General features: G+C 36.3%; 1 protein-coding gene and 1 long non-coding RNA gene across 6 annotated transcripts; both read right to left on the bottom strand.

Moving 5' to 3' along the window:
* Nucleotides 1–240: 240 nt before the first annotated feature.
* Nucleotides 241–431, bottom strand: LOC135653222 (uncharacterized). The gene is made up of 2 exons (XR_010502366.1): nt 383–431; nt 241–281 (listed from the first exon to the last, which is right to left on the bottom strand). It is a non-coding gene; the product is annotated as an uncharacterized LOC135653222 (long non-coding RNA).
* A 31-nt stretch (nt 432–462) lies between these two features.
* On the bottom strand, nt 463–26,697 carry LOC103970483 (uncharacterized). 5 transcript variants are annotated; one of them, XM_009384270.2, is made up of 28 exons: nt 26,480–26,697; nt 26,237–26,399; nt 25,993–26,099; nt 22,693–22,809; nt 22,474–22,617; nt 21,945–22,152; nt 21,316–21,511; nt 18,579–18,700; nt 18,403–18,494; nt 17,975–18,095; nt 17,813–17,870; nt 13,182–13,330; nt 12,967–13,037; nt 12,713–12,886; nt 12,541–12,612; nt 10,253–10,354; nt 10,072–10,161; nt 8,118–8,193; nt 7,938–8,037; nt 7,785–7,854; nt 7,373–7,552; nt 5,388–5,510; nt 5,219–5,302; nt 4,666–4,850; nt 4,442–4,580; nt 4,284–4,343; nt 1,325–1,429; nt 463–853 (listed from the first exon to the last, which is right to left on the bottom strand). In XM_009384270.2, the coding sequence occupies exons 1-28, from the start codon at nt 26,582–26,584 to the stop codon at nt 740–742; spliced, it is 3,327 nt and encodes a 1,108-aa protein (XP_009382545.1). In that variant the 5' UTR covers nt 26,585–26,697; the 3' UTR covers nt 463–739. The 5 variants fall into 5 exon arrangements, with proteins under 5 accessions (XP_009382545.1, XP_009382544.1, XP_065031020.1 ...); XM_009384269.2 differs by having other exon boundaries at nt 17,975–18,191; XM_065174948.1 differs by having other exon boundaries at nt 25,990–26,099; nt 26,480–26,694.
* Between the last annotated feature and the right edge of the window lie 227 nt (nt 26,698–26,924).

Here is a 26,924-nt window from a genome sequence, read left to right on the forward strand (position 1 = left end):
AAAATAAGCAACCACGGTAAGTCATAAATCTTTTTCCCCACTTGTAGAACTCAGTACTGTCTGTCTACTCTAAGTCTCAGGAAATGCAACATATCTTAATAAAGGACAGTGCCATTCTGTAATTGAAAAAACATCCTTTAAACTGCTGTGGATGGTGCTGTTTGTTTCATTGAATGCCATCTTTGACATCCATGGAATTTCTCATGTTTCATGAGACGTCCACAGAAAGATTGCAGAATGTTGCAAAGACAATCTTGGATAAGATGGTCTCTGAAAAGAGCCTAAAAGAAAACACAACATTGTTCTATAGTTGCAGTATTTTGGGCAATGTAAGCACATAAAAGAACATGTGCATAAAAGGTAAGAACCCTCAAAGACCTACAGAGAAGTGTCCAGGGTAGGAAAACAGTCTCTGGGCAGATGAAGCCTGATCATAACCCAGCAAAGTGTAAGATCAAACAGTTGAATAACAAGAGAATAAATTAGAAAGAGAATTCCTTGTACCAAAAGTTTATCCACTTTTCAAGGGATTGTATCGAGTACCCATGGAAATAGATTCCATTAAGTAGGTTGCTCCATCTAAAATTAAACTAAATTCGAATATAATTTAACATTAAATATGACTCGGCATGCATATGTTACATAAGAACCTGAAAAGAAGTGCCGCCAGTAATGATCGCCAATCCTCAGATTTTCTGCGGAAGAGCTTTAAAAAGGAGCTGTACAAGATAGATATCTGCTACATGAAATAGCTGAGCGCCTTTTTCTTCCTAGAACCACCTTCCCCATACAGCTCATTCCACTGAAGAAGCTCACTCATACTTGAGGATTCAGATGAAACACTAGCGCAAACCTATATTCACACCAAGATATTATCAATAGGTATTCCCAACACAAAAAAAGCCAACCATATACATATATATACAGTTATGTTGCATTACATGTCTGTTTCAAGATGAGACACTGTTCCCAGGGAGAAAAATCTAGAACACCCAAGGTCATACACAGGTTAATTACTACCATAAAAGCAAGAGAGGATGTGTCTAAGAGACCAAGTGGCTTTTACAATCTGACAAAAAGGAATGGCTTAGACAAACACAGGTACATAGAACCCGAAAACGCTAGAAAAATATTGGATTTTCAGATAATATAAAACCAGAAAAGATATGAGGTAAAGATGCTAGAAGTGTGTCAGAATTAGAGGTGCCTCTGATCGAAGAGGACTGCAGCACAGCTGTGAAAAATTAGAGGTGCCTGTGATAGAATTGGACTGTAGCACGACACAACTGTAATAAATCAAAATGGATAACTACAGTGAGTTTACCTGTTCATGTGCATATTTAAAGTCATCCATGTTTATAGGACGGATGTCATTACTACCATGCAAGAGTGGTAAAGGTCTGTCCTCTGCTAATGCTTTCTCTCTCTCCTGCAGATATAAAGGAAGTAAATTCACGAGAAGCAGATGCTTGGAGGCACTAAGTGGAATTGCTGCAGCACCGATCAAAAGTCAAAACAAAAGCAGAAGCTCAGAGAAAGAAGCAAAATGTGACCGTCACCACACATGTGGTATCTAAAATATTCCGTGAAGAATTTGACAAATTTATGCATTGTTATCATTCTGATGTCAATGCTCCGAATTGATGCAAATTCCTAGCAAAGCCTAACAAGATAAAATAGGCACTTTGTCCAGAAACTTGAATTTATACAAGGAAGCCATCAGAGATAAAGTTTGTCTTAAACTCATTCAATGGAGAAACTCTCTTAAATTTCATTTGGCAATAGAGAAAATGCAAGAGTTATGCTTATCTCAAAGGTGCAGACTCGCTGAGCCAACAGAAGACAATACTAGAAAAACAGCTCAAATGCTCTGAAAATAGAACAAGTGCTAGATAGCATGAGCCATAGCTAGAAGCTCAAATGCTCCCATGCACACGTCTAGAGCATAATTCAAGAAACAATAACCTATATTACAAGGAGTAACACAGCACTAGTTAACAGATACGTTAGATGCACCTAAGACTAAATGGCAGCATACGACATGAACTAGTCTCTTACCGAATGCAATGCAACAATTAAATATGTTGGGTAAAAGCTGACTTCAGATAAGAACAATGAAAACAATTAAATTAAAACTCCACAAATCACCACCAAAATGCAGCCGATGTTGATGTTGCCAGAAAACAAAAGTATCACAGGCTAAGCAACTAACAGGAAGTTCATACTAGAGCAGGCATTGATATTGAATTTTGTTGGTTTTGAGCATATTTTAAATATACAATGTCTGTTTCGAGTTTGATCACTTCCTTTCTCAAACTCTTAGGACCTCCCTGCATCCACTTTTGAAAAAAATCGAGCAAGAACCCATCTAAAAAGAAAAAGAGGTGGCTGAGATGGAATCATTACTATATTTGTAGGGCACCTTGGAAAGGAAGGAGCACGAATGTTAGAGAGAATGGATAGCAACCCAGTTATTTTGATCAAAGATATTACCAAATTTTTTACAAAACTGAAAGAGTTTTTGAGTGCGAAGAGACTGATATAAAGAACTTAACTGGTTATTCAATGATGTCTCTACATTAACCAGTGATAGTATTCATGAGAAGATCAATCACAGCATCTTTTCAACCTTTTTCTTCTACCTTCTATTTCTCTTTTGTACTTATTACATGGTCTTGATGAAATAAATTAACAGCTTTTTCTTTGCCTACAAAGTAGGTTTCCAACACTAGGATATAGGAACAGTATAGAACATATACTAATCAGTGATTTAAAAATGCCCGAGGCACTAGGCGCTCGCCCAGGCCCTCGCCCGAGCGAAGTGAGGCACTAAAAATTAATAATATTAAAATTAATAGTATTAAAATCAAAATAATAGTGTTATACTGTATACAGTTAATAGTATATTGTATACTGTTAACAGTATACAGTATAACAGTATACTGTATACTTTTAACAGTATACTGTTTACTGTTAACAGTATACTTTCGATTTTGAAAGAGGAGAAGTGAAAGAGAAGAGAAGAGTGTAAGGGAAGACCGAGGGTGTTGAGAAAAGCGGGAGCGGCAACGGCGAGCGACAACAGTGGCAGCAGCGAGCAGCGGGAGCGGCGACAAAGGCAGCGACAGCAACGAGCAGCGGCAGTGGCTACGGGAGCGGGAGCGGCGAGCGGCGACAGTGGCAGCGGTAAAAGCGAGCAACGGCAGCGACGAGCGGCAACAGTGGCAGCGGCAGCGGGAGCGGGAGCGGCGAGCGGCAGCGAGCAGCGTGAACGACGAGCAGGGTTAGGGTTGAGGAAGTCGCGCTGATAACCAAGGTTCGCCGTACCGTACCGTACCGTACCAGCGTTTCGACCCGCGCTCGGTACGGTACGGTACGGGTGTACCGACCGGTATACCGAGGTACTACAGTACTGCTACAGTACTGCTACAGTACCGGAACGGTAAGAGGCGGTCCGCGTACCGAATGTCTGTCGGACCGGTACGTACCGCCCGTACCGGGCGGTACTGTTCGGTATGGCAAACCATGCTGATAACGATGCTTTAGTTGGTTCGATTGAATCAACTAAAGCACCGAAGACCGAACCAGACCTAAACCATTGGTTCGGTCGCCTAGTTTAACCCAGGCGCTCACCAGAAGCACCCGACGCCTGGGCTCGGGCGAGCGCCTAGGCGGCGCCTCTTTGAAGCGCGCCACCTGGAAATGAAGCGAGGTGCTCGCGCTACAGTGCTCGGTACACCTGGGTGTACCGCTCGGTACACCGTACCGTACCGGTACCGAGCCCAGGTCGAAATACCGGTACGGTACGGTATTGCGAACCTTGATTTAAACCTTCAGAAAGTCATGATAATGAAAGATTTCCTTTTAATGAAAAGTGAGATTTCACCCATTATCTGTAAGAAATGAAATAAGTCAACAAAAGCTGTGGAAAATCATCTCAAACAACAGTTGGTATGACAAAAGCACTTAAAATCCATGTGAGTGCTCTTTGTCCTGCAAAAAGCCTTCTTGGAATATTAAAACTGTACAATTTACTCAAATCAAGTCCAAATTAACAGTAAGGTCGGGGTCTTTCTTACACCAAATAATCAACAGCATACACAAATAAGCACTCACGGTCTAAAGACTAAGCCTACTATCTCTTTACTATAGGAAGATGATGTAACTAGTTAAAAACAGAAACATGTTTCATGAAGCATGATGACTATCATACACTGACAAGTCAACTTCAAGAATCACAAGCAAAAAGACAATGTTAAGTTTGGCATAAGGAAAGCACTAACCTTCCTCTCCTTTTCCAGGATTTCTCTAATGGGGCAATGTGCAGCAGCAACACAAAGATTCTGAGGTTGATTGCAAGGATAAAATATCTCATTTACTTGTAGCCCTAAAAATTATGAAGAAAAATGGTCCAAATAACATGCGATAAGAGGATACAGACCTTCATATCACTTCCTGAATACCCATCAGTCATATTTGCTAGAATTTCCGTATCAACATCTGGTGCCAAATCTTCCTTGGTTAATATTACTTTAAGTATCTTCTCTCTATTGGCAGCATCTGGCAAGTTCACCATTAATCTGTCAAAAGAAAATAAATTTATGATAAGGTGAAGAGTGAAGACAAATCTTTGTTGAACACTGAAAATAATATACTGATGTCTACCTTCGTGGAAGCCTCCTTATCACAGCCTCATCAAGGTCAAAAGGCCTATTGGTTGCAGCTAGTACCAATACACGTTCTTTATCTTTAGTGCGTAAACCATCCCAGTTGACCATAAATTCATTCTTCATCTTCCGCATGGCTTCATGTTCTCCAGGATTTTCACGCCTCCCCAACATGCTGTCAACCTATAAGCACACAAGAAAAATACTAAACAAAAGATTAAGAAAATTTGAATCCTGTTCCTTAATACTGCACAACTAGAAGACTAAGGTTTAAAATCTCAGTCCAATATTGTTTTTGACACCTTGACAGATGAGTACAGTACCGTTATACCAAACTATTTACCGAGATGTACAGTCCAATATTGCTGAAAAATATTTTTAAATGAAAAATAACCGGTACCAAGATATAAGGTCCTATACCAATTGCTCCTTGGTCATACAGGTAAATACCAATTGGTATGCACCAATCAGATTGGTACTTCAAATTTTTAGCATAAAAATATTAGAAAATCATTCATCAATTTCAAATGTAAACAGTTAAGTCAGCTGACCTCGTCCACGAAAACAACACTAGGAGCAATTTTACTTGCTAGTGAAAAGACTGCTTTTACGTACTTCTCCCCCTCGCCAAACCACTGTTTTAAAGAGAAATTTAGATACGATTAGAAGTCAGAAACAAAAAGCTGTCACTGATCAGTTAGTTATAAAATAAAGTTTTACCTTCGAACTAATGCTTGACATTGATACATTGATGAAGTTTGCACCAGCTTCTGTAGCAACAGCTTTAGCAAGCATTGTTTTCCCCGTACCAGGAGGACCAAAGAGCAGTATCCCTTTACATGGCTATGACAAGTTCACAAAAAGATCAAGAAAACAAATACATATATACATATAAGTTTCTAGACATAAACACAAGCTACAAGAATTAGCATCCCAAATAAATCAAAGACGAAAGATAACATTCTTGACAGAAATGCAAACCATTGTGAGGTTGTCAAATCATCAACAAACCTCAAACTGAAGTAGACTAGAGAGGATGAAATAATTTTCTTAGAAAATTATGCAACTGGTTTTGTTCTGACAATTTTGAATTGGAAAATGTAACCGGTTGTGTTTTTAAGTATTTTTTATTTTTAGGATTAAAATATAAAAAAGGGTTGTGCATACCACCCGACCGAGGCCCGGTAACCAGGCCCATTATCAGGCCTGAATCGGGTGGCAAGCTTGGTTCACAAGGTTTACTGGGTGGTAAGCCCTGTATCGCACATAAACAACCCAAAATTAGGTAGCCTGAACTCTGAATATTGGTTCAGGACCTGTGAATTCCATACATTCGTAACCAAATCAAGAAAAATTGTATTCCTTGATTCCAGATTTGGTCTCCAAAAAAATTAAATAACTTTGAATAAATTTTGACATTGGAAAAAGGAAAGGTTGAATCAGGAACATAGTAAAAGATCTTAAAGAAGAACTCAAAATTTGTGCATTGGAGACTGCTAGTTTGATAGCTCTATTAGTTAAGCTTCAATCTAAGAAGCAGAATTATACTAGTATTTTACGATAATAACTTTCATGTGATGTGGATGGTTAAAATGGCGAGGGGCATTAAGAGTCTTGTGTTATCATCAGATACCTTTAAGATTAAAAGAAAAAATTTATAAGAAAGTTGTGAGACCAACAATACTTTATGGATCTGAGTGTTGGACAGTTAAGAAATAATATATACAAGAAGTTTGTGTTGTCGATGTGAGAATGTTGAGATGGATGTGTAGAGTTACTGGAAAAGATAGCAAAAGAAATATTTTTATTCGTGAATGATTAGGTATTGTTTCAATAGAGGATAAGATAAGAGAAAATTGCTAAAGATGGATGTGATAGTCAGAAGGGATGAAATGATTAATGTTAGTGGTACGAAGAGACGTAGAGGAAGACCTAAAAACACTTTAATAGAAACTATAAATAAAGCTTTAAGTACTCTGAACTTAACTAAACATATGATTTTTTTCATATTTCAATGGTGACAAAAAATCTATGCAGTCGACCCTAAATAGTTGAGGCTTACGACCTTGTTGTTGTTGCCATTGAACTTTCATATAATGTCTAAAGGAATAAAGAGCTTTGGATAATTATTAAAAAAGAAAACATCAAAATTATTAACAAAACAAACCAATACTCATGCTCAAATGCTAGAGATTACACAATTTTTTCATGAGAATTATTTGAATTTCTAAAAGATAAAATACTAAATATTGATGCCCCCTTGATATATGTATATAGCAGCACTCCATCTCATGACATGAATGTAGAAATTTCAAAATGGTTCATATCTTTTGCACAATGCATGCTGCTTTTCATTGCAGCTTGCAGCAGTTGCATGCAGAACCTTAGCATATGCTGGCACAGGCTAAAGCATAGTTTGCTTGCTACGGAAGTAGAAAGTTATAAAATTTGAAACATGATTTCTATTAAATAACTAGACTCTGTGATTATCCAGAAATGAGTTAAGAATCAACGAGATTATCAATTGACAGTCAGGATATAAGCTTTACTAGAAGTCTACATCAGAAAAAGTTTAAGCAAGATTCCAAGGGAAGCATAACATATATGAAACCAAGCTAAAAGCACGTGTGCCTTACAGAACAAACAAATAAACTGCATCTGAAAATTGAGATTTCTAAAATTACTTAAAAGAAAATTTGATATACCTTTGTCAATTGTCCTTTACAGAACAATTCTGGCCTTTGCAATGGAAGCATCACCAACTCTTTTAATGTGTCCTTAACATTTTCTAAGGCTCCTATATCATCAAATGTGACTCCAATATCATCAGGAGGAATGACGTCAGATATAAGCCGTTTCTCAAATTCATTCTCAGTAGCCACATCCTGAAAAAAAAAGGGAAGGGGGGAACTTAAAGAGGACAAGTCAAAATCCTTTCATCTTCTTTGAAAAGAATGTTTTGAATTAAGTGCTGACCAAAAAAATCATATAAGAAGACAATTTTCGAGCACGAATTAACAAATAGGTATTTAGCTCAACAAAATTGTATGAGCAGAAGGTAAACAAACAAACAATATCTTAGTACAAATCAGAAAAGAGGGTAGCTACCCATCTCACCTTCAGTGATTTTTTTGTACTCTTGGAATCACTTTGGAAGTTTTGCAGCATTTGCAGACCGTGCGTGATGCTGAAGGGTACCAACAATTGTTATAATGGATCATAGATAACTAGTGGAAATTATCAACAATTCAACAACAACAAAAAGATAACCTTTCACTTGAAAGAATGAGTTTAGTTTTTTCTCCAGATGCTTCAGATGTGTTGTTCTTAAGGTGGTGACTAAGAGCAAAACCAATTACTTTATCGACACCTGGAATGGTTATCAGATTAAACATGATCTGAAGGAAATGAAAATTGATGGAGGAACCTGTAATAAAAGATATCACTCACTTTCACTTGAAAGTGTTTGATCCTTTATGCATATATTTTCAAGATTGTTGCACTCAAATCCAATGCGATTTAGGAACTGAAACATTGTAGAAATATCAAGAAAACATATAAAATACAATTATTGATACAAATCCCACAGAGCAAACAAAGCATATACTAACATAAAGGAAACATATAGAAGAAATGTGAGTGCACAGTTTCACAACAAAGTAAGGTTAGTTCAGAATTTTGAAGTCCAAATCAAAAGTATATAAAAGATAAGGTGCTTAGAAAACAAAATTCTTGACTTTTGAATTTTGATGTAACATATCATACTTGTGATCTTAAAAACCTCACCCCCAAACCCTGACAACCAAAACAAACAAAACACAGAAAACTAAGGCCCAATTCTTTAATTCTTACATAAACAATCAAGAACCCTTTTTTTTTATGAAAGGCTAAGAATACCATATGATAGACGGAAGTAAAATAAAATGCATCAGGACAACTTGGTGTATGAGGTTACCACCGAGGGCTCAAGGTCAAATGTATTTGGTCTTACCCCAGCAGGTCAAGGTGTTTAGGTCCTACTCCCTCTATGACAAATATGTAAATCTTTTGACTCTCTCTAAAAATTACATTTTAGATTTTTCATATAAACACTAATGAAAAAAATCAAATTACATATTTGCACTCTACAAAAATCAAATTTAACCATATAAATAAGTTCTTTTTGTATATACCAAGTGCTAAAATAAGAACTAATAGTGTTATCAATTTCCTATTATTCTGACAAATGTTCATGCAAATGCATTCATATGAACATTTAGCCGTTGGTATATACAAAAAGAACTTATGTTCATATCAATTTTACACATACATTCTGACAAATGTTCATGCAAATGCTAAAATAAGTACTGATGTTTATGCAAATGCATCAATGCACAACCTATTTACAGCATTCATAACTGATGGATGTGTAAAATTTTGTTAAGTACATATGCCAAGATCAAATGAGAACTACCAATTTAAAATATTTAATTTTCAAAGATGATAAAAGTAACTCTATATGCATTCTAAAATGCCAAATCTAATGAATGAGTTGCCATAGAAGTGTTGTATATGTCCTCTTGGAGACTCTCCCATACAATACTTCCTATATTTGCAATGATAGCTAATATTGGAGTCAAGGCATAGAGTTGAGATATAGAAATGGACCAGCAGATGGAGGCTTAACTTTAGATTATATTGTAAATAAAGATGGAGATGAATATAACAAAAGGAGATTAGGCATTTGGGAGAAGATTATGATAATGCAGAAAGAAACAGAAGTTTACTTAATTGAAGATAGATAGGTAAAATGGAGGGCATTTATGTCCATTACATTTAGCCCCCTTTCAACAAAACGAATTAAAGAAAAAGTAGCAAGATATACCAATCCATATTTAAGGTTTCAATATGCAATGTCTCTATGGTTAGACCGTGGAGTTAAATGCTACTGAGTGCAGTCCAATGCCTCCTGCTAAGGTATAAAAATTGAATCAAACCAAATTAGCTACGGAATTTGTTTGTCAGGCTAGCCCAACACGTTCTATGGCCAGAGCAAAATTTTGAAAAGAAAAAAAGGTTTAGGCCCTTGAGGTCTCAAAACCATCTCCTTTTCAAGTGGAAACAAATGCAAAGAAAAGGAAGAAAAGAGATAAAGGACAAGGAGAAAGAACGTGGAGAATAAGCAGAGGGGAACTCACAGGCTCAGCCTTCAGTCTACCCTCCAGCAAGAAGTGGGGGAAAGAAACAGTTACAGGAATACGAGATCTTCTCACATTACACAGATGTTGGATATGCCAACAACTTTTAGAGTACGCAAATAGGATAACTTAGATATATCAAGACTTACAGCAAAAGAAGATAATCATAAGAACAAAAATGTTCTGCAGAAACTCTGATTGATCGTGCCAAAAAATCATGAACTTACAGAACGAATGTTTAGAGCATTGGATTTAGCTTTAAGCGTTTCAACATCACTATCAAACTTCCTTTTCCATTCTGCAACTTGCCCTTCATCCTGAAATTCTTGCATATGATTGATCTCTCTAATAAAAAAAAAAGAATCACCCTTAAAAATTAGCATTCAATATCTTTTCAAAACAATATACCTGAGGTGGCTGGATAATAATCTTATTTGGGAAAAGTTTTGCAAGCTGCTTCATTGTTTTGGAACTTTCTTTGCTTCTCTCGTGCAACCTACTGAAGCAATCCTGCACTTCCACCAGAAACTGAATTTGATACTAAAAAACAAATGGGAAATCTGAAAGATGAAAAGAAAAGACTTCATATTTTGTCAAGATGTAATGGAAAAGCATAATTTACTAGTAAGTTTAACTCCAATAGCTAATCTAAAGCTATTATCAGCAAACCATGAGACAGAAGGTTCAGCATTATAAGACATTTGCTTAAATTGAGCTTTCATGTACGAATTCATAAATTCTATCTGTGAATAGTGGAAAAGGAGCCTTTAGTTGGACTAAAGAATTGAACAGAAATAAGCTATCTAGCCACAGGCACAGGCATTACAGCCTGCAGAATTGCTGCATTAGGCCATAGCAAGAGGGCAGATTTAAAGAGAAAATAAAAGAATAGAAGAGAAAATTAAAAGAAAAAGAAAGCAGGAGAGATAAGAGAGCGAGGAGAAAAAAATTCGTCGGCACACCAAGAGGGAAGAAGGAAAGTGAGACTGAGAAAAAGGAGATGAAAATAGGAAAAAATGAGAACTTGAGAGAAGGAAAGGAAAGAGGAACAAGATAAAGAGTGGAAGAACAAGAAACAAAATATACTTAAAAAAGTAAAAGATTATAAGCAACCAGATCTGTCAGAGGACTGACATGTAACATTTGAGAAATGATTTGTAATATTTGAGGACTTAATTGTAATTTCCAGGGATTGGACTGATCATAACTTTTTTATACTGAATCCAATATGAATGATCTCGTTGTCTTTAAATTCCTTATGAAGTAAAGAGTTTTCCTAAGCTGGTGATGTGATAAAACTCCTGCATGTTGTTACCTATTTAATTTCATATTCATAGTGACAACTATCTCTCTTTCATAACATATTCATTGACATCATATTTTCATGTACCATTGACATCATATTTTTTTGATATACAAGTTTTCTGCACAAGCATGCAAAGTGATGTTGATGAATGATGTCTCTAAGACAAACTGATACACATGCCTATGGACAATTTGTCACCCTATTAATGAATAGAATAGCCAGCATTGATAGAAAATTCTTAAAAGATACAAGCGGATCATTAGACATGGCAATGGGCAGTTCTCCATGCTTGGAAAAGAGACATGTTTTCTCTATTATGACAGGTGGAGCTACCACTCAATTCCAATGATGGTTAGACTATGATATGGAATAACACCTCGCATTTGTAAAAAAGATTGTTCCATCACGAACAATCGAATGCTTCTGATGTGCAGATAGGCCCCCGACTCTTTTATATGACATCCTTTATAATGCATGATCGTCTTTAAATCATATTCATTATGATCACATTCTAATCAATGTTACTTTTTAGCATAATATCATTGTTCATCTTGTAAGCTAATTAAGGTATATAGTAGGATTTGATGGTTTCCATGGTTTATGACGAAACAACCCCTACAGAGCTGAAAATCCCAAGCATTTTTTTTTCCAGGTACTTAACAACTTTTAGAACTAAAACTATAAAGAAGCTCTTAGATTTAGAGGTGGAGATCATCAGTTGATTGTTATGTTTAATTGTTTATTAACTATTTAGCTGAATTGTTTTACTTTATGTGAAATATGGAGAGAATATTTTGTTAGTTATTAGAAATAATGATTACATTGAGAACTCGCACTCTAATAATAGATGAGCTTACGCAAAGTGTCAACTCGTTGTGTGATATTTGTGCCAGGACTTAACAGATTTAACATCACAGTCATTGTGACAAAGTTTGTTTTCTCATTGTAATAGTAACATTGAGTTACAAAAATGAGGTTTGACCTATTACATCCAAGGCTTCATGTTTTTTCCAACACAAACAGTTTGATGACAGACCATGCCAAATCATGTCATGCTGGTACCAACTATGTCATATTAAAGCTAAGTCAACTTTTCGACGAGTTTCAAATAGCAAATGGATAGAGCCCATGGCATTGTTCTAAGTTTCTAACAACATACTAATTCCTCTCAAGCCACCAATTTTTATAACTTTATAAAGCATTGTTTTCCTATACCTTGCTACTTGAATTATGAGATAGATCCGGACAATGTCCATTTTAATGATAATCCCAACTTTATGTAACCAATGCTTTAAAAATAATGCTTAGAATGCACAAAATAGAGTAGGTATCATAAAGATGCCAAATAATAATATATGTCAATTTTTTCTCAGGAAATATCACTCCATACCGGCAAAGCAAAATCAAGCAGTGCAGTTTGGTTGCCTCCAAATTTTGTAAAAAGAAGACCACCAGGGTGTGACTGCAACATATATAATTATATACTACAGTTAATATTTCCTACAGTAAGCCAAAGCAGCTAATAAACCAGTTTCAATGTAAACGAGAAAAACAAAAAGTACCTTCTCTTTGCGGCTGTCCAACTGAGTATTGGAGCAGATAACAAGAATGCCTGCTGGCAAGGAATCAATCTTACTCTTCATCGTGAGGTATGAATCGGTACCTCCAGCCACAGATTTCTCAATGTCTTTAAAAAACACTATTAGAGGACCATGTTGACATTCCTCAGATACAAACTGGGTTAAAAAGGAAGTTTGCATTTAGTACAAGAACAGGAAACAATATACCAAATAAACTAAAGAAGAATAGGAACTACCTCAAATAACTCATTTAGTGCAGGTCTTCCTGTATCTTCTCGCGTAGAAGTATCTGGGCGAAGAGAGTCCGCTGAACAAGAAAAAAATGAGAGAAGGCAGTAAGATTTGTGGCTTTTATATGCGAATTTATTTTCATCAGCATAAAAGTAAACTTTAGAAAAGTATCTAATAGCTTGATCAGAAGAATCAAAGACGATATAGATGAGAGATCTACCAGCACAAAAGAAACCATGGTGTTCTTCACAAAGACCACCAAGGTCATTGCCCTCAGCAATATGCTTATCAAATCTAACTCCAACCTTCGCAGATTTATTTTCTTCAAAAGCAAGGAGTACTTTTCCACGAAAGCCATAATTTGGACCTCTGTATATAAGCAAGAAAAGAACTGGGTGACATGAAAAGGCAATATCAAAAGCATTCATAGTTAACTTAGAAAGTATAATTGGATAACTATGTTTGTTAAAATCACAAAAAAATTGCTTCTAAAAATCAAAAAACCCAATAACACTTATAAAAATCTTCAGCTGTACCTAGAACTTGCCTCAACTCAAAATCTCATCCTTGAAAAGAGACAAGGGGATAAAGATTTTGTAATCCTGCCTAATTTTTGGAGGAAATCAATACATGGAAATATAAATTGCTTACTGTGGGGAATAAATGAGTGCTGCTGTAACAAACTGACGCAGCGATAGCCACATGGGACAGATATGACTATACAAACATGCTGTTAAAGCCCCAAAAAGAAGACTATGCATAAAGAGGGAAAAGAAATCAGCAGCACAGCAGGGAAAATACAGTTTTCCTAGAATTAATATACAATGAAAAAGTCAAAACTTGACTTGCAGAGGATTTATTCAAATAGGTAAAATGTCCAGACTCAGACAGCAGTTTATCTTGTTCCTCTAGTATGATACAGAAGGTCTCCCTATGAGTCAAGATAAGACAGTTTCAAATTTTCAATCAATAAATAAATATTCAAGTAAAACTAAGAGCAGCCTTCCAGGGGTTCTTCTGGATGTATTCAAAAATGCCTGAGCGAAAAATACTCAAGGCAACTTTATAAAAATCCCAGTTGAAGCAACTTGACGGATCATTGCAATGATTAGAGTGTACCAAAAACACATCTTAAAAGTGGGTCTGTTGTCTTTTCTTGATAACCTCCTCAACGAGCAGAATCGTTACAATGACTCTCTGGCTACCAATTCCGACACAATTTTGACATATTCTCGTTTCAAGTGAATTTGCTAACCCTCAATCATTTTAAAACCTACTTGTAGATCTTCACCTTTTGCTGCATCCTTCAAGTTCACACTTTGATTCTATTGTAGATGATCTATTGTGGGAACCAATCTAGTTGCTTGAATATTTTATCATTGCAATAATTATCATCTATGGATTTTAATTTTAGCAAAAGGTGCTGTTATGACTAGAACGTCCCATAGCAAGGAGGAAACAATTTGCAGAACAGGGATGTTTTGTGAGCCACTGTACAAAGGCCTGAACCTGCTTTTAATTGGACCAAACAGTAAAGGCTTTTAGTTGAACCAAATACTGAAGGCATACCTGAACCAGCTTTCAAATGGATGAACTGGTCATAATCTTAAATCCGGACAAGAAATGACTAAACTGGCCAAAGTTTTTCTCGACCATTTTGGATACGATTCACAGAGGAAAAGTGTGGCTCACCATTCTCATATCACCTCATGACTCATTGTGCTGCCAACCAGAAAGGAAAAGACGCTACTACTATGGGGGAAGACTAGAGATGAGAAGGCATTATTATAAAGCAGCACCTCATCAAGGTTAGTATCTTAAGCTTTTCCTGTTTTCTCTTTTCGTACCACCATGTTGTGCCATTCTAGTGTGGCTTGAACTATTCCAACAAGATGCAACTCTTTATTGCACTCTTATAGTCTTATGTACCTCTATATTTTGAGCATGCCAATTAGGAACAGATATGTTTTTGCACAAAATTCAATAGAAACCAAGAAGCAACAAATAGGATTGTATCTTATGTACCCACTCTCATACCAAAACTGGTTGGTACAATTTCAAACTGTTGTACTACAGACACAAGATCATATGAAGGTGAGAGCAATAGGATTCAAGTGATGTAGAAGTATATCTGAAGAAGAAAAATATGATAAGAATGCACATACAGATCATAAAATTTGTAAAACAAAATAAAATAACTTGTGGCTCATGGAAGTGATGTCTGTGACTCCTATGGGTTGTTTTCTAGGCCTACAAGGAGGAGATCTCCTTCTGCAAGTCCTCCTCTTTTCTCCCTCCATTGCTTTTCTCTCAATCCCTTTACCCTCCAACTCTCTCTCCGTCTCTCTCCCTTTCTCCGAATTACAAAGTAGCAAGCAATACCTGCAGCTAAGGTTCCCTTCACCCTCCATTCCTCTAGCATATAACACTAGCATAACAAAATAAGCATGTGCTCTACATGATATCTTCATTCTTATTTAAATTACACAATCCACCTAAAACCATAGACAGAAACAAAACCTTAGATATCAAGGACCACCTATAGCAAAACTCCTCATATAAACCAACTATCGGACATAATATACTTGGCACAATCAGGCACAATGCAATAAGATTTGCAACACCAAATGGTACCGCCCATACCGGGCAATACATACCGGTCCGCCAGTTGACAGGCATGCGGACCGCCTGCTATCGGGCGGTATCACCCCGGCTGCGGCGAGGCAAGGCGAGGAAAAAGAGGCGTTCGAAAAAGAGGGAGAAAGAGGGAGAAGCTTCGAGAAATAGCACCCAACGCCGCCTCCTCCTCCTCCTCCTTCTTCGTCGTCTTCTTCTTTGTTGTGGCGCCTGTTGCCATCGCTCCCTCGACGCCGCAGCTCTTCAACGCCCGCTGCCATCGTTCCCTCGATACCGAAGAAGATTCTTCTTCTTCTGCTCCTTCGCAGAGGCGCCCGCTGCCATTCCTCGACGCTGCAGCTATTCACCTAGGGTTTGGGCGTTGCTAAGTTATATATTTTTTATATATTTAATATTGCTTAAATATAATTTATTTAATATCGTTTTAAGCACACCATCGTTAGCTATTTTATATTTCTATGATTATATATATATATATAATATTATTTAATATTAAAATTAATTTTAATATTTTTTAAGCATACCGTTCGGTATGCCCATATCATACTGTACCGAGCAAAGCTTGAAACTCTGGTACAGTACAAAATTTCAATCCTTGCAATGCATACTGACATGTGTGAAAGGATAGAAAATGAGAGGATAAAAGAAGAGGAAGGCAGAAAGACAAAGGAAAAAAGGATTCAACTTGGCAAATGGTGGCGAAGCATTTAAAGACTACAAGTCGATGGAAACTAGAAACCAATCTAAAAGGTCAATGCAAAGGTTGAACCATCATAGATCTTCCAAAGCAATCTCCTGAATTGTAAGGGGTTAATAGCTTCAATGGACGTGTTTAATTTTTTATAATATAGAGGATGTAATGATTGGTTCTTTGTACAAAAGGATAAAACTGGTTGATAGAACTTAGCTTGATGTGAAAAAAGATGCTTCAAAGTCTACATTAATAACTTTTTTATCGGTACTCACTTTTCAAATGTATGACTCTGTATTGGTAGTAGATATTGCAGTTCAGAGTGCTATGCATAAAACAGATGGAGATGATGATTTAAAATAAATCTAGAGCAACAAATATAAAACTTTATACAGGTATTATTTATGCAGGTACTATCGACAATTTTTAGTTACTCAGGCATTTAACAACCAGCAATTAGACACTTCTATCATTTTTGTGTAGGCCTACAACTTGCCCCTGCTCACAAACCAAAAATCCTAAATAGAGCATGCACTTGATCAGGAAAGAATGACAACTACCAAAGAAGTGTTTATTGTTAGCTAGTTTTGCTTAGTCCAGACAAGTTCACAAATATTCACTGGTCTGACCAAGAACCATTAATGTACCATACAGCTTAAGACTGTTCAGTATACCACTTCTTTATTATTTTTCCGTGATAGTGGGCCATATAGGTTGGTATGACACTCAATATCTCAGTACCATAATAATAAGTTGGCATGTGCTCAATATTGCAATACCCACTTTTAATATAATGACTCTGTATTGGCTTGGTTGTAGATACTGCAGCTCAGAGTGCTAATAAGACTTCAAATATAAAACAGATGGACATGGTAACAAGACTTCAAATATATATACAACAACAAATATAAAACTTTATACAGGTACTGCTCACATTCATAGATACTCAGGCATTTAACACGCAGCAATTTGACACTCCTATCAATTTTTTGCAGGTCTGCAAGCCTAAATAGAGCTTGCACTTGATATGGGAAGAATGACAACTGCACAAGAAACTTTAACACACAGCTAGTTTTGTTTGATCCAGACAAGTTGACCGATATTCACTGGTCTGACCAAGCACCCTTGGTACAATAGAGCTCAAGATTGCTCCACATACCACTTCAATATTTTGTAGTGATATCGGGTCGTACAGGTGGTACGTAGATAACAATAAGAGAGGTTGAAACTGGCATTGATGGTATTTAAAAGTTAAAACCTTGCTTTAGGTACACTGCTTTTATCATAGAATAACTCTACTCCATCATTTAAATATTCAAAACTTGTTATTGTGTATTATCTTCAATTTCTTCGAATGTAACTGATGAACAATTTTCATTTTATCTGCATGTAAAAAAGTTGCACTTCTGCAGCTTCAGGTTAAAATTTGAAGATCGACAATAAAACAAAATAATATCTCCAGCAGGATAGACAAAGTTGTATCAAAAAACTATAAAAATCAATGAGGACAAGTATGGACATACCTTGGAATCAGAGGAACCTCGGTTGGTTGTGATGGACCCACGTACTTCACTCTATCACCTAGATAAGCATTTGTTCATTATGGGACACAATTGTGAGAATTGAGAAAAATGATCAATCATGAAAAATTGCAACATTTTTTAACAGTAAAGTAAGAAAATTGCCTTTTTTAAAAGGGCAGGATTTTAGTGAGGCAGTTGAAGTCTCCTGCTTTGGTAAAGGTTCCGTATCAAGAACAGATGACTCCACAATATCAGCCTTGACAGTAGAAGTTGGCCTCCTATGCTGGAAACAAGCAGACAATGCACCATGTTGCTTATCAGTTGGTTTATCCAAATTTATTACTTCTTTAAAGGACTCAGAATCCTTCGAAGATGGTCCCTGAAATAAATTATGGAAACATCAAGACATCAAGTATTCCATTAGAAATTTTTGTCTTATCATCCACTCTCAATTGTAGGCAAACTCAGGCATCTTAGAAAGCCTTGTATAAAGGCAAGAAAAAAGAATATTACCGATGAACTCGTGAAAGCATAATCCATACACAAATTTAAAAAAAATTACAAATGGTAAATCGAAGAGAGAAACTTACACCAAGTAGTGTGAGACAATCTATTATAAGCACTCTAGCATCAAACTCTTTAGCAAGTGCCTTTACTAAAGTTTCCTGATATATTTCAGATCCTGTACAAACATCGGCAGAATAAACAGATCTTAACCAGAAAGCAAAATGCACAAATTTTTTTATAAGTGAACAAAGTTGCAGACCTGGTGGACCAGATAGTAGTACACGTTGGCTCAAAGATGAAATATCACTCGTGTATTTCAAGAACTCTTTGCATTTCAGGTGAACAAAGGCACATGAAACAAGAGGCTGCTTTGTATTCTCACTGTACAAAAGAACTTAGCAAGGAATTAACCACTTGACGATTTTTTGTTTACACGTACTACAAAATAAAAGCATCATAAGGTATCCTCCAATTCCTACGAATAAGAAATGGATATAGAATACACACAAGTAACAGCAGTAATTCACATGTGACATCCAAGCATAACAGAAAAGGCTAAAATGAATATGGGTTAAAAATGGCAAGATCTACAACACCAAATTACAGAGCAAAACCCATCATATCAGTTGCACCAATTAGGCACTTGTTTCCATATTTCTTAATAGGAACTTATGTCTAGAAGATTAAAGCTCATGCAATTACATGGGAAAGATATCAGTCATCAGATATATGCACATAACTATTCAATTCATTCGATAATTAATGTGCTATGTGCATAATAAAAATAGCTTGAAACTGCATGTAGAAACATGTAATTAAGATAAAACATCTCTATGTACAGAAGAAACTCATAATGGTCACTCTTAAAATAAAACCAAGAGCAATATATGCATACATCCTAAAGAAATTATAAGGTGACAAGCATCGACAAATCACTGTTAAAAAGGATGAATAGCAAGATACTTGATAACAAGTTAGCAACACTTAAATAGTTGAGTTTTAATTTAATGTCATTGGATCTTATATAAGAAAGATTGTAACAGTTTTTGTGGTTAAGACTTAAAAGACTTCTAGAGGATCATGATCCTGCAGCTTTTGTCAGATAGTCAGGGACAACCTACACAAACAATGTCCAGCTGACAATAATTTCTGGCACAAGACATACCAACTCAGTGACAAACAGCAAGGGAATCCTTGGGCTCTATGTAAAGGGCATTCAATGTGTATGCATAATGTGCATGACACAACTAAAAGCATCTAAAATCAAAGATAATTCTTCATTTCTACATAATATAACATTAACATGCCACTGCCCCCACGATCATGCATGATTGAGCCATAAGAAGAAAAGATATGAACTACAAAATTTCAGCCAAGAAAATTGAACCTGATTATGAAAGGAAAATTTTAGAAATAAAGGCAACGACAGCATCGTAGTAACAAACTAGGGCTCTCATATTATAAAATCCAAGCAAAAATAACAGAGCCAACGTAGATTAACCAGACAGCAAGCCAGCATTTAACCCATAAATGTATAAATAAAGCAGAGATGTGACGTCATAGTGAATTGATCATGGCAAAGAAAGAAATAAGAATGTGAAAAAAGAAGTTATTTCACTATAAACAGTTAATCAATTGATAGACCAACTCTAGGTGAATGACATCAGCCAGAGTGTTAAAGTTGCAAAGAGAGCTCAAAAGATGATTGTTAGAACTGCATAACTCTCAAAGTAAACCAGAAATAACTCCAAGAAGACATATAAGTTGACACCAAAAAGGCAAGATAGCCTCCTCGAATAATGGCTTATGACATATAATACTTATTAAATCAATGGCCACTAAACCATGGTACACATGATCAAGAAGGATCCAACTATAAGAGGTTTCACATATTAGGTGGTCCATCAAAATTTAGGATTTGTTGATTTTCATTCAATTTCAATGATAAAAAAGAGGGATGGGAGTCTAGATCTCAGAGGTAGCTGAAGTAGAAAAAGATAGTGCAGTAGGAGCAGAACTCAAAAGGTAAGCATATCTTTGAAACACACTGATCACCATTTCATCTGGTGCTTGCTTCTTTTCCTTCATTCCGCCTATGCATTCTGTTAGCATAGTGACTCCCCATGCCATGCATGTACCATGTGAGCGGCCTGCTAAACCAGGGGGAGCTAGCAACAACTAGAACCTTGATCATCCACAGGCACAAGAAGTAGAAAATCCCTATGATTTACACCGTACTACCACATCAAACCTAAACCAGCTGATTAAATCTTGTATTGAAACTAGACCATGTTCTTTTCTTTTTTATTGAGCCACATGAATTTGCAGCAACTGCACTCTTTCATCAATGTTATGCAGTCTAATCAGCTTTAGAATTAGATTCAATGAATTATGTATCAGAAGTCCAGAAGATATTCGTTTTGTTTGCATTTGGCCTGCTTAAGCTAAAACTAGACACAGTTAATACTACTCCTGTGGTATGTACCTAAAAATATTGTTTGCATCAATTCCTAATGGTCTGGTAGTGTCATAATGTGGGTATAATAGGTATTTACACATTTGTTTAGTCCAAGGCTCACATTTTGTGTACCATAATGTACTGATCACGGCTCAAACTGATACCATACCAGTCTGCACCAGTGCATCGAGTGTCCATACATTGTATACGTACAAGGTTGAAAAAAATAAACTAAAAACGAAAAAAAAAAATCTGGTACAGAGCGATACCAGTCCTGTATCAATTGGTACTAGCCCTGTCTTGGGTGTACAACACATTTTCCCAAGTTCGTGTATCGATAACATGTAGAACTGGTAAATACAGTCTATACCGAATCATATCGGGCGTATCTCTGAAGCCTACCTTTGAGGGCCCTATTTTAAGGCTTGATCAAAGCAAAATAAAAAAAGAATACCAATGATGTACATCTGAGGCTCAAATACTTCTAATATTGCAAAAAGCCAAAAACCAATCTTATTCATAAAACAGCATATAATACCTCAGGTAGTAGGAAAAATCATCAAAGGAAACTTCAATATCACTAGCATCAATGATCCCTCGTTTCAGACCATCTTTAAAGACCTGGGATCTAGTTGATGACAAACTTGCCAGCAACTCAAAATCCTTGACAGACTCCCTTTGATCCTCGAAGAGCTTGCATGTGTTTGCATTTAGCTCCAAGTCAGTCATTGGTTCTGTGTGTGTAAAGAAATAACAAATTTTAGTAAAAGTAACAAACTTTTGTATGAAAAATTTACAATATTTAAGCTTTCAAGAAAACTGTTATGGTGAAAGGACTAATAGCAGAAAAAAAAAATTGCATCTAGAAATATCTGAGAAATATCTCTTTGAACCAAGGTTTCATATTCCAGTCGGGATGGGGTACCAAGATTTCAGATACCATCAATATGCACCATACCAACAGGTACTTTCTAGTCCAAGCAAAGACCAGTATCAACCCATACTGGTCGGTATCATTTTTTTTAAAAAAAATCTTCAGTTGAGACTGGGTGGTACAGGTCAGTATGCCGCCCAGTACGCTAGTACCATACCATCCAACAGAGTAACAAAATTGGTCTTGGACCAAGATTTGAAACCTTGCTTTGAACCATGTAAAAGTATTCTCACCACTAGGTGCAGATGAAGGATGAACAGATAGGTCCTTCTTTAAGGTTGATAAAGATGCTAGCATTGAAACTACAGCAGCTGCTGAATGGTCTCCAGGTCTTTTCTCAAATTTAAGTCCTTTTTTGGAAGCAATCTTCGTCTCTAAGGAACTATGAAAATTATGTAAAGTTGGTGTATTCAGTTTCTCCTTGGGTAGTTGCTGAAAAATCTGAAGTTATATTAAGGAACTTGAGAAGAAAAAGTAATAAGTAGGGAAGAAAAAATTGAACTGATCATTTAACTATATCCTTACAAATTACCAGAAGAAATGAGCCCACTTCCAGGCAGTCATGTAAGATTAAATAAAAATAATTGAAATCTCACTAGATTTGCCTCACCAGGTGTACCTCATTTAATTTCTCCATAAGACAGACTAAATTATGCTTAGCTTCATAATTCTTTTTGAAATTCTCAATAAGTATGCTTCACAAAGATCATTCAAAAAGACAGCAAATGCAAGAAGCAAAAGCTGAAAACTGGGAAAGGATACATAAATATGTTTTTCTGGTCTACTAAAAGCAACTTCATCTCCTCCAATCAGAATAATGGAATTTTTGTCAACAGTCTTTCCATTTACTTGTATGACTCCTTTTGCCCCAACAGTTTCAAGTAAAGCAACAGATGCACCACCACACTGACACAGATTCCAAAACAAAAACACAATGAAGTTAGAAATTAAACACTTTTCTAAAGAAAATGACCATGGTACCTTAGTTTGCCTTAGTACACATAGGGTTGTGCCAACAGATGGATCACGCAATTGCAGATCACAATTTTTGCTATGACCAACAGTGAATAGGTTACTGCAGATTGAACGGGAAGGATTCTGGAAAGAATAAATCAGAAATATTATAATATCAGACAAGACTAAAGCAATAAGATGCTACAAACCAAATATAAAGGTAAAAGAAATTGAAACCTTCTGATAAATGATGCTAGATCTTGATGGTCCTCAGAAATCAGATGCCAAAAACAACATAATAACCAGTTCTCTTTTTCAAGTTTCCTTATTTGATAGCAATTTTTTAAAAGATATTTATGGAAACTTAAAATGGTGATTCCAGCTAATATTATACAGTTAATAGTTGTGAGACAATTAGAATTTACTATAAAATATAAATAAAGATTTAAATGCTCTTAATTTAATTAAAGATAAGTTCAATAGTGGCAAAAGATCCATGTAGCTGATCCTTGTTATTGTAGTTGTTGTTCTATTACACCATTATAGCTCAACCAGCTCAATCACAATAACAAACACATAACCAAACACTAACAAATTCTGAATGGGGATAAGAAAAGGAAATCTTATTAATAAAATGTCACGTCACATTTCACTCGACCAATGTACATTCCATATTAGATTTATTTCAATGCATATTAGACCAGCCCATGGCATTCCCATTCCAGTAGATTTACAGTGTGGATTTGATTACTAAGTCAATAATTTAGAAAAAAACTTGATCAAAGAAAACAATCAAGAAAAACATTAAGAGCATATAAATATGCATGACCAGCCATGTATCACCATTAGAAAGGAAGAGAAGAGATCCATGGAAAACATAGCAAGCGGTATGGCACCTTTTATATGGTCCTATTGGAATAATAAACAAATAACTCAAAATAGCAAATTATGAATGAGGATAAGAAAGGAAATATTGCTCATAACATGTTATGTTACATCTCAATCAACCAACAAATACTCCATAATTAATTTCAACGAATACTACACCAGTTGATGACATTCCATTTTCAGTAGATTTACAGCATGGACTTGTTTACCAAACCAATAACTGATAAAAGACTTGATCAGAGAATACACATGAAGAGCATATAAATAAGCATGATCAGCCATGAATCACAATTAGAAAGGAAGGGGAAAGATCCAAAGCAAACATTGCAGGCAGCCAGGCAGCATGATATATCTTGATATAAGAGTTCACGTCCAAGTATAAACAGGTCTAGTAACCCAATTATCAAAGTCCAACCAAATAAATATATTAATATTATAGATAAATTTTAATTTCTGGGACACCAAAAAGGAAAAAACTACAAGAGTACACAACAAAGACTGGTTCCTAAACCCCATGAACACCTCTACCTCAAATTACCCCCTCCATTAATCATAAAGCAGTAGTTCAACAAAAAATAATAATAATAATAAAACTAATATCTAAAGAATCCCCAGATCACCACATATAAATCTCAGCCCACCTCCACTTCTTTCCTGTCAATCCACCAGCAACAAGAAATGGCTTTACAAGTTTGAAGGATATGTAGAGCTTCTGTCATGAAAAAGTAGGTTATTTATCATAAAATTATCCAATATGTTGTTGGAACCCTCAAAACAACCACGAGAGAGAAGTAAGAAAAATGAGATGAATCAAGTTGAATCTGCAGGGCAAGCAGGCTTGGGTCTACATTCTAACTTAATGTGGAAGCACAGCAGCTTGTTCAGCAGGGGAAAAAAGCTTTAGTACTAAATAATAAAAAGAGAATTTCTACCTTTTAAGTAATTTCAATCACAAAATTGAATTTTTAAAAGTTAACACTTAACATACACTAGTAGAAAAAAAAAAAAAAGAGAACATTGTGGAGCACACTTATTCGACTCAAACAAAAATTTGTGGTATCGCTCAAGAGCTTCTATGATGAATGTGAGTAATTTGAAGATCCTGTGCAAACAAATACCTAACGATTGACTTTTTAAATTTCAATTAATAGCATAAATAAAATAACATAATAGTTTCTGTTTGATTCATGGTCGATTCCTACCAAAATCCTTAGTAACACTCAATTTTTGGTACCAGCTAAACGACTAAATCCCCAAAGTTGATTCCCCATCAAGCAACATGCCAGTATCAAGGTAGCAAGTTACCCTTGTGGACTTTCTAGCCATATGGATCAAACTGACATGGGAAAGAGGCTCGGAAGTCACTCAAATTCTGGCCATGAGCCTGCTACTACAAGTGATTCAGACCACATGTGACAGTTTCATTTTGCATTTTCTGCAAACTGCTAGACTATGAAAATCCAAAATAATTAGATATGTTTTGGTGCTAAACAGGTCAGTTTTGGTTCAACGAAGATGATAGTACAAGGATACTTGAGGAACTTCTGAGATGTGAAAATGGAGGGGAGCACTTAGTAATTAATGCTAGGCCTTCTATCTTTGGAAAAATCTATAGTTCTTGCAAAAAAGTTTATCTGTACCAGTCATATAACTTATCTGCAGTGTTTTGGAGGTTAGTTTACAAAAGAAACAGTTTGATAAGACAGCTTTCACAAGATTTTCTTATTATTTCACTGTTTTCTGCAGTGCTAGCATCTTTTCTCCACTAGGCATCCATTTCATTTTCTCAAAGAGGAAAAGGACACCTCATAAGGACTGGACGCTACATCTTTCAAGAAAAGGTCTGATTGCTTATTACTTCTATTAGCAATTAAGAAAGTAGGCCTTCCTGTACCAAGACCAATGAGGTTCGGTTTGGAGTGCAAGGTTTTTTGCTCTGTTGGTTGGTTCTTTCAAAGCAACTAGGTAATTCTCCAATCATTTATACCAAGAGAAAAATATACAGGAAAAATGAAAAAAAAAAATGGTTCAACAGGAAAATTTCTTTTCTCTTACAAGGTTCACTCCACTCATTTTCAGACGAAAAAAGGATTAGACCACGAGAATACTTACTAAAAATTCCACCAGATATTGTAAACAAGAAAGAAAGCAGTTACCGAAGAAACAACCAAAATTCCACCAATAGTTATCATGCAAAGAATAGACAGAAATTCAGGTGAAAAGATAGAGATGAATGTCTTGTTCGAACAATTCCTAACATGCAAGAAAGAAATTAAGCTGCCTGGGGCAGCTGACGCTGTAAGATTTTGAATCGCGCACAGAAATCGCATGCCGAAGACCAATACTTTGAGACCTTTTAACTCGATACCTCTAAACAATCAGCAGAAGAACTTCAATAATAAGAATAATCAGAAAAATAATAGTAGCAATTCGAACGACCTCAGAGAACTGGGATACGAGCTTGCCCCAAGCAACGGTCCTTGGAGGCCCTTCTTCTCCCTTATATTTCGTCGGCAGATCTAATTCCGGTGAACACTCCACATGTCCTACGACATACCCAAACAGAGTCGACAATTAAAACCGAACGCCCAATGAAAAGGCCTTGTTTTCCCCCAAAAACATCAGCCAGGAAATCAAAAGAGGGGACAAAGGACTGCATGCAGAAGGCAGACCGACACCATACCTTGGCCGGACAACCCAATAGGGCCATCCACCTCCATCTCCACCGTCAGGGAAATATCAGGCGAGGTCGACTTGGCAACAACGCCATCATCTTGAGCAGCCAACGACGGTTCCTCCAGATCAACCGGTTCCTTCTCCCTTGGCGCCGGTGACCCTGCCTCCACCTGAAAAATTCCAGGAACAAAACGACCGGCAAAGATCAGAATCCGGTGATGGGGAACGAAAAGGGGATGAAAGATCGCACCTTTGAGCGCTTTGCGCTAGGGGAAACCACCGATGTCGGAGACGGCGGGGTGGGGCAGCGCTTCCCGGCAGCCGCAGCGGCTGAGCTCCGCCTCGTCTCGACCATCTCCGCCTCTTTGTTCGCCCTCTCTCTCCCTCCTACTCCGATCCAAGGTTTTCACTCCACGGGAAGAGAGAGAAGCTACAAAGAAGCAGAGAGAGAGAGAGGACCAGCGACCGAGACGAGACCACCATATAAAGCACGATATACTGAAAAAGATTTATAACTGTAATAATAATAATGTTAAATTAGACGTTATGGGGAGTAGGGAAGGTTGTGATTTAGACGCAATTTGATGAAAAATAATATTATTTTTTATTATAATCAAAAAATATAAATACAAAATATTTATTAACTAATTAATTTCTACAGAATAATATATATATATATATATATATATATCTTC

The sequence above is a fragment of the Musa acuminata genome, chromosome BXJ3-11 (assembly GCF_036884655.1).
Source record: "Musa acuminata AAA Group cultivar baxijiao chromosome BXJ3-11, Cavendish_Baxijiao_AAA, whole genome shotgun sequence".
In the NCBI taxonomy this organism is placed as follows: domain Eukaryota; kingdom Viridiplantae; phylum Streptophyta; class Magnoliopsida; order Zingiberales; family Musaceae; genus Musa; species Musa acuminata.

Coding starts and splice junctions, on each gene's coding strand:
- LOC103970483 (XM_065174947.1), bottom strand. CDS start 26,584: ATGGTCGAGACGAGGCGGAGCTCAGCCGCTGCGGCTGCCGGGAAGCGC. Junction 22,153..22,473: donor GACCAGAAAAACATATTTAT/GTATCCTTTCCC, acceptor ATATAACTTCAG/ATTTTTCAGCAACTACCCAA. Junction 5,511..7,372: donor GTAAAGGACAATTGACAAAG/GTATATCAAATT, acceptor AACTTGTCATAG/CCATGTAAAGGGATACTGCT.